Consider the following 8,709-nt stretch of genomic DNA (forward strand, 5'->3'; position numbering starts at 1 on the left):
GTGGTCATTTACCGGTACTACTACTGGTCATTTACCGGTACTACCACTGGTCATTTACCGGTACTACCACTGGTCATTTACCGGTACTACCACTGGTCATTTAGCGGTACTACCACTGGTCATTTAGCGGTACTACCACTGGTCATTTACCGGTACTACCACTGGTCATTTACCGGTACTACCACTGGTCATTTACCGGTACTACCACTGGTCATTTACCGGTACTACTACTGGTCATTTACCGGTACTACTACTGGTCATTTATGTAATGGGGAATTGATAGACACTAACAATCAAAGGGCAAACAATTCAAACAACGACATTATGAAACAATGAAGGAGCACAAAATGGAGGGAGAGCGCGCGTTCTGGAGAGACGTGTCTTGTGACAATACACTACTTTCCTTCTGCTTAAGCCTCAGCTATTTGGACATTAATGCTTGATCGATCTTTGCCCGAGAACACCTTAGAAATAACTTTGCTACTTCCTCTAAGAGACACTGATGGCTGGCTAAAGAGGAGAATGTACAGTAATCGATTTTTTAAAAAAAAGGTGCAATATGCAGAAAAATTGCAACGCCATTTCCTGGTTAAAATTCTAATATTTTGCTTAACTTCAGTTTATGTGACAAAACAAGCAAGTGTAGAGAATCATTGTACCATCTAAACTGCTGTGAAATATATTTCCCAGAACCAAAAATATAGTATTTTCAGCTGTTTGAAGCTGGTGAACAAAACCCAAAGCAAAAGACACAAACTAAAAACTAAACTTAAGAGCGGGAAGCATAGAAATAGCACACATGGAACAGATCTACCGCTTCTTAGACTTGCTTTCAATGAGAATGACAGATTCTATAACTAACATTTCTATGTGAATTTGATCAGGTCACCCAAAAAAGGTACACATTGCAGCTTTCAAAAAGGGTAAATGTTAACTTTAAATTTCCAGGCATTGATAAACCACTATGAATCAATAGTATTGTCAGAGCACTACTGGCATCCAGCGACAGCGTTGTCTGACTGACTGACTGACCACACTGTTCTAACCTCCCACACTGCAGCGGAGACCAGAGGTCAGAGAGCTTTTCATGCTGCTATGCACATTCTCTCTTTCCCCTGTAATCCTGGGGCTTTTACTCATGCTAGGATAAACTTCAATCCACATTGTTTCCTTCTCGCCCAGCAGCAGCACTCTGGGACCTACATACACACACACACACACACAGGGCTTTCAGAAAAACATCCCATTTCCCATTGGGGTGAGGCCAGCCCAGCTCCATGCTTCCACAGGAACCCATCAATCGATACGGCAGGAATGGGTTCTGTTCTGGGAAAGGATGTCTAGACTCTCTTCCACACTTCAAAATAACCCTCTCTCTATAGTTTGTGCTTTTTATGGTCTGTTTCTCTGTTGAGATGACAGTCTGTCTACTAGGGTTGTCATTGTGCTGGTTGTCAGAGTCATTCAGAGGACAGGCTTCTGATGAATCACAAATAAATGTTGATATGTTATGGATGTGACAGTGACTCATTCACTGTGTGTGGAACATCTGTCCTAGATAGGCATTTAGTTCATAAACACTTGATCCACATGAGTTCATTTTAATGCAAGGGTGTATTCCTGAGAAAGAGGTGACCTTCAGACGAGTCATCTATCCTCATCTATCCTATCTGGGATCTGTTCAGCTGATCTGTACATGCAACGTACATGTAGCTCCTGGAAAGCTGTGAACATGAATAACCTCAACATTCCACTATAGCCGCCATGTCAACTTCTGCTGCCCCTCATATGGATCTGGAATTAATATGAAACAGTCCATTTATAATAGGCATTGATGGTAAATCAAACGAGATGGGTAAACATTACCTCAGACTATCAACATGACTCCACAAAACCAACCCACTAGTCCTCCTCTCCTCAACAGCTCAAAACAAAGTAATAGAAAGAAAATGTTTTGTAAAGAAAAGTTTGCTCATGTGAGTGAGTGAGTGAGTGAGATCGAGAGTGTGTGTGTGTGTGTGTGTGTGAGTGAGTGAGACAGAGAGAGAGAGAGAGAGAGAGAGAGTGTGAGAGAGTGTGAGAGAGAGGGTGAGTGAGTGGTATGAGGATATTTTCTACCTGCATGCTGCAATGTTTTTACCTAGTCTAGTTTCATATAGTTGGCAATAGTAGTTACTTTTGAGGTTAGTATCATTTTAATTTAGATTTGGATAGAATTTTGATTAACCACATGACAATTATTTTGCGATACGAAGACATCATTATAAATTAAATGAAACTGTTCCACGAAAACCATAACTGGCACGCAGATCGGTAAATGGTAAGTTAAATTGGCGTTCCACATGAAAAAGCTGACCGACTCCTCGTGTAGCTTATTACAGGCAACCTCAGGAGAGTAACGGCAGAAATCTCTGGCTCCCTCGAGTCATTTGTGTCTTATTTCATCAAACAGTGTGCTTAAAACATCAGACAAGTGCAATAGTTGATTTTATTATAACACATAGGGTCTGTATACACATATCTATTTGAAAATAATACACGTTTAAACATTTCGATCAGACGACTTTTGGTCGACCACGATATTTCTTTATGTCGGGGACAGCCTTAAGACAGCTACATTTCCTAATGTTTTGCTTGAAGTTAATCTTGCATTTTACGGGAGAAAAGTAGGCTGGCTACACTGAAAAGAGTACTAGAGAAAAGTAGCTACACATCAGTCAGAGCGCTGTCTGTTGATAGAATGCCTGTTTCTGAGTTCTCATCCTAGTGGAGAAGTGCAACAGAAGGCGATAACATGCTAGTTATCTAAGTAAATTGCTGACTTAAGGTGACAGGGCATCATATTGTGTTAGCTTTCTGCTGTGTTTGAGAAGTCAAAGTCCTTTGGATGAGTTATCTTGATTTTCTTGTGTTTCTTCTCCTCTCTGTTCTTGGCCCGTCTGCTCCTCCCCCATCTTCTCTGAGCAGAGCAGGCAGGCCTGTTGTCCTTGCGTGTACTCATGCTGTTCTAGAGCCAATACTGTTCTTCCTTCTGTTACACTGTTACCCCCCCTATACCCCTGCCAATTTACCGCAGCAGGGGGAAGATTTTGTGGGCAATTTGACATTGAAGGTTACTTGTGGGGTCAGTGCCAAAGATCGCTTTAGACCTGCTCCTAATGATTAAACGCCAGCATGTCTAAGGTGTGGTATTGAACGCACCCTCCTTCATTTAGTCATTTGTCAACACAAACACTGGCCTGTCTATCACCTCACTCAACCGAAAAAACAGAACACCAACAGCTGTCTGGAAAACTTTCATAACCTCAGACCTGTCACCGTTATTCTCTGTGATTTGTGAAGAGCTGTGAACAAACTAATATGCCAGGGCTAAACATCTGCATGAGTTGATGAGACTTGACAGACCCAAACGCAGTGGAAAAGAATCAGGCACCAAAGCATTCACAAAGCCCAAATCAATATAAGTGAATCGAAACGAGCAAACAACTTGTTCTCATTCAAGAGGAACAATGTTGCTAAAAGGCCTCGGAGGGATGGACTGTCAAAACTATCTAAAAATAAAAAGTGTCAAACTTTATCAGAGGCTAAAATGTTCGGTAAAAAAAAGTCATTTCAAATGCTTTCTGAGCCTGAAGAGAAAGTGTGACCTACCTCAGCTTACTACCTCAAACTCAAAACAGCAAGGTGTGGAATGTGGAAATGGATGGCTCCCGAGTGGCACAGCGGTCTAAGGCACTGCATCTCAGTGCTAGAGGTGTCACTACAGACACCCTGGTTTCGATTCCAGGCTGTATCACAACCGGCCGTGATTGTGAGGCCCATAGAGCGGCACACAATTGGCCTAGCATCGTTCGGGTTTGGCCGGTGTATGCCGTCATTGCAAATAATAATTTGTTCTTAACTGACTTGCCTAGTTAAATAAAGGTTTAAAAAAAGATATTATAATAATCTAAACATACACCCAGACAGTATTCTCAATGGCAGAACTAGAGCCTGTTTACAGTTCAGTGTCAGAAGTGTTGAAAATCAAATCCCAAAAATGGTCACATCCTCTGAAAACAAAAGGTGTACCATGAAATGCTTACTGACAAGCACTTAAACAACGCAGTTCAAGAAATAGCGGCTACATACACGGGGTACCGGTACCGAGATAATGTGAAGGGGTGCAGGTTAGTTGGGGTCATTTGTAAAGTGACTATGCATAGATAATAAACAGCTAGTAGCAGCAATGTAGAAAAGGGGAGGGGGGGGGGGGGGATTGTTGACAGTAAGTAGCTTTCTGTAGTTTGAGTTTGATAAGGGTGGAATCAGTCTGGCAGCCTCAACAGAAAGTATAGCTCAGCACTCAGGAACAATCTCTCTAAATACAAGATCATTTCTGTCAAACAGAGCGTAAAAAGAAGAGCTTACTATTGGCTACCTTTGTCCTACAGACCTGAAACTAATCCCCAGGATCTTATTCGGAAGACAGAAAGAACAAAGGCATGTGTAGAAAAAAATACATTGCAAAACTTAGTGGACGATTTCCACAAGTGGCCGTGGTCTGGATTAGATTCAGCTATTGTTCCCGTCCCAAAGGGCCTCATGCTGACTGACTCTCACACAGCTGTTGGACCACTTGAAACAGCACAATCATCCTCATGGGTTTTGGAGTAAGCAGACATTACAAACACAACTGTATATAAGTGTGTAGGCTCTGCTGGACTGTAGGGTGTGCTTCATTTTGTGTTCTGTAGTCAGTTACTGTCAGTTACTGTAGTTCTCATAATAACAGTGCAATATGATGAGGGTGTGGGAAGAGTTCCCTGTTACACCCATGGAGAAGCTGGCTCACAAGACTAATGCTGTCAGTTCAGTAGGGACATGCTAGTCTGTTTTTAGGTTACAGGCAGTATCACCTCATGTTTCACACGGACAAATCAAAGTTTTTTAGGTTACAGGCAGTATCACCTCATGTTTCACACAGACAAATCAACGTTTTTTAGGTTACAGGCAGTATCACCTCATGTTTCACACAGACAAATCAAAGTTTTTTAGGTTACAGGCAGTATCACCTCATGTTTCACACAGACAAATCAACGTTTTTTAGGTTACAGGCAGTATCACCTCATGTTTCACACAGACAAATCAACGTTTTTTTTGTCTCGTGCGCCGAATACAACCTTACAGTGAGATAAATGCTTACTTACAATCATAGAGTTCAAAACCAGTTTTCTTTTGGTATGAAAGATCACAACGAATATTCTTTTGGTATCTTTTCTGTAGGACATCATAAATATCAATCGATTCCAAATCGACCTCCTGCCCCCATGAACGTGTGAAGGTCTAAAAGGGTTGATTAAGGGTAACCATGATATCAAATGAATCAATCAGGAAGCTCAGGTCAACATGAGGGGTCTAGAAGTAGGGCCCAGGGCCTTGGAGTTGGACAGACAATTTCTTGGGGCACATTTTGTAACTCCAGGCATTTGCACTGGTTCATCCTGCAACGTGCTACTACCCCCCCCCCCCCCCCCCCCCCCCCCCCCCTCAATTCTAGGTCCCTTCAGCCCCTCCAAACACAACGGTATGCAACAAGGCCAATATGAATTGATCAGTCAAATGCCAATCGTGTTTTCTAGAAGCGATGGGTGGCCGTCTGCGCTATTTGAAGATTCTTTATTTCCAATAGTGTCTGTTACAGGTCTGGAGGTTTCAAAATAAGAATACCAGGAATCCTGTTTTCTAGACATGACCACCTTGCTGCCTTTTAAATCAGTGTGCACCTCCATCGCCCACAGGGGAAATGAATGCTTTTCTCAAGTTATGTTCATTATTTTGTTTTTTTTTACTAGGCTAAACATTGGCCTGCAGCTCATCACCATGACCTGTGCGTTTCTCGCCTCTGCAAGCATGTGAGACAGGTCCACTGTGATTTAAATTGAATGGAATTCCTGAATTCCTTTTCTAGGGACTGGGCCACAAACTTGGACAATAAACAGCGCTTGGCTTTGTGCCTTTCTCATGTTAATTAGCCTACTGTGGGGAGAAGGGGCTGTCGCTGCCAAACATCCACACAACTCCTGCTGAACTGAGTACAATCATAATACCACTACCCTGCAGGCTGTATGGGATATAGCAGGAATAGCCTAAGGGATACTCACTCATGCCCTTAACGTAACATACAGGTCACTTCCAGAAATAAATAGTGGGCCTACTGGCCTAACCTGTACAACAACTAAATATTCTTGGTATAGAGTCAACATGGCTACTATATAGCATATACAGTATATATGTATAGCATACACGGTATATATATACATACATTTCAGAGTGTATTTTAGAGTGCATCCATATGACATAACATCCGTGTGGAATTGCGTAGCCCTTGAACATGTAAAGGCACGACAGTCCCCTGACAGATATTGTAATGTTGCCTATGAAAGGTTCTCGCAGTCTGTACAGTCAGAGGTGACATCTGCATCTTGCAGTTGTCTCAAATTGCCTGTCTTTTATAGGCGCCTACAAGCCAGCGACAAAATACGACGCAATAAAACAATAAATGCTGTTAGAGAGGACATTGATCGATATTGCTGAGGCTCAATGGCCCTGAAGTGCCGACTGATAGAGACTCTAAACAATGCTAACTTTGTTGCACAGATTTACACACGACACGATGCCCTCCATAGGGAGAACATTTGGCGCTATTGGACGCTCGTGTCGTGGGTGTATGTTCCAACATCCTTTCTCAAAACCCCACTCCCCTGCCCACGAACACAGTTGGATAAACGAGCATGTTTCAATGTGAAACTTTTGTTTTAAGCACTTGTCAATAAGACAATGATTAACAACACGATCATGACAAACGGGCTTGATGTAGCCAAACCCCGATTAGCTTGGGTTGGTAGGCTTTTGTTTGGGAAGCTCGAAACTTTGTAACAGGAAAACTTGGTTGATATCATTCGAGTCCGATATATCAGGCTACACTGTACTTTACTAAAAATGTATGTGTAATTCACAAAAAGTTCTGATTCAACTTACTGTGAGCGTAACTTCATGCTTTTTCAGTCGGTACTTGAGACTCTTCATTGCTGCTGTTTACCTGGTGATGTTGAAGTTGTAAATCTTATTAGTCAACATTTATAATTTAAGATGTTGACAAACGTTTCATTTCTAAACGAAACAACTTTTTCTCCGCTGAGTACCGTACGACTTTCACCTGACGCAAACCAACTAGAGCTGCTAAATTGACAACCAAATAAACCAATGAGAATACAATGTGTCCCGTACCCTTTGGGTTGTAACCAATAAGTCGTAACTGAAGGAGGGACTTCCTTGTTAGCTTGGGCAGCCGTACTTTTGGAGTTGATGGGAAAACCCACAGGACAACCTAAATTTCTGTGGTGATGTGACGTCAGGTTTACCTGGCTGAAAGAGGGAAATGGCGGGACAGACAGCACAGGCTTTTCCGAACCTGGCTTGCCTACAGCAATCCATAAATAGATGATTAGATTTATGATCCACACTAGAGCTCATATATCCCACACACATATTAATTCCCCAAAACATTCCTAGGTCTACTTATTTTTTGTAATACTGGAATGTTACAAATATGAACATTACAAAATGATGACTAGGGGCTCTGTTTTTAAACATTACTTAATACAAGACTGAATACATGACTGAATTCATACCAAACAAGTGTTGTGCTCATGGACCTGCATTAGACACCATGAGAAACTATGATCTCATTTATACATATACTATAAATAATATAATGCATTAAGTTGTGCAACTGACTAGGCATCCCCCTTTAATATTTTTGTCCTTAATATTGTACAGACCTTATGCCAACACTAGCAACCTGGTCAAGAGGTTCGGACCTCTGGGCGTAACGTTTAAGGTGTTCGCTTGACAGTCCAGGGTTTAAGTCTACCCCCCGGGTTTGATGCATTGGTGTCATAAGTGGGATGGCACCAATGAGGCCATGGAATAGGTGTGTACACGTGAAGGACTGTGTAGAGAAGCGTGAGGACATTTTCTCTCTCCCGAAGGAAGGGGTGATGTAGCAACCTTAACCCAACACCTAGCGACCTCGTCAAGGGGTTCCAACCTCTCGTTTTTGTTACGGTGTTGACTTGACAGTCACTGGACCGGGGTTTGAGTGCTCATGGATTATACACATTATACACTGAGTGTACAAAACATTAGGAACTCTTTCCATGACATAGATTTCACCTGGTCAGTCTATGGTTCCTTATTGATGTAACTTGTTAAATCCACTTCAATCAGTGTAGATGAAGGGGAGGAGACAGGTTAAAGAAGGATTGTTAAGCCTTGAGACATGGATTGTGTATGTGTGTCATTCAGAGGGTGAATGGCCAAAACAAAATATTTAAGTGCCTTTGAACAGGGTATGGTAGTAGGTGCCAGGTCCACCAGTTTGAGTGTGTCAAGAACTGCAACGCTGCTGGGTTTTTCACACCCAACAGTTTCCCGTGAATCAAAAATGGTTCACCATCCAGCTGTGCCATCAGAGTCCCTGGGTTCGCGCCCAGGCTCTGTTGTAACCGGCCGCGACCGGGAGGTCCGTGGGGCGACGCACAATTGGCCTAGTGTCGTCCGGGTTAGGGAGGGATTGGTCGGTAGGGATCTCCTTGTCTCATCGTGTAAAATTCAACAAAAAAAATCAAATATTAATAATGCTTCACCATCCAAAGGCCATCTAGC

General features: G+C 42.4%; 1 protein-coding gene across 1 annotated transcript in view; it reads right to left on the bottom strand.

Moving 5' to 3' along the window:
* Positions 1–7,223, bottom strand: part of LOC139384378 (uveal autoantigen with coiled-coil domains and ankyrin repeats protein-like) — an 80,317-nt gene extending 73,094 nt beyond the window's left edge. The window contains exon 1 of the mRNA XM_071129122.1: positions 7,021–7,223. Coding sequence (XP_070985223.1) covers positions 7,021–7,068 — 48 coding nt within the window. The 5' untranslated portion in view covers positions 7,069–7,223. The remainder of the gene's footprint in view (positions 1–7,020) is intronic.
* Positions 7,224–8,709: the final 1,486 nt, after the last annotated feature.

This window comes from Oncorhynchus clarkii, chromosome 26 (genome assembly GCF_045791955.1).
Source record: "Oncorhynchus clarkii lewisi isolate Uvic-CL-2024 chromosome 26, UVic_Ocla_1.0, whole genome shotgun sequence".
Taxonomy (NCBI): domain Eukaryota; kingdom Metazoa; phylum Chordata; class Actinopteri; order Salmoniformes; family Salmonidae; genus Oncorhynchus; species Oncorhynchus clarkii.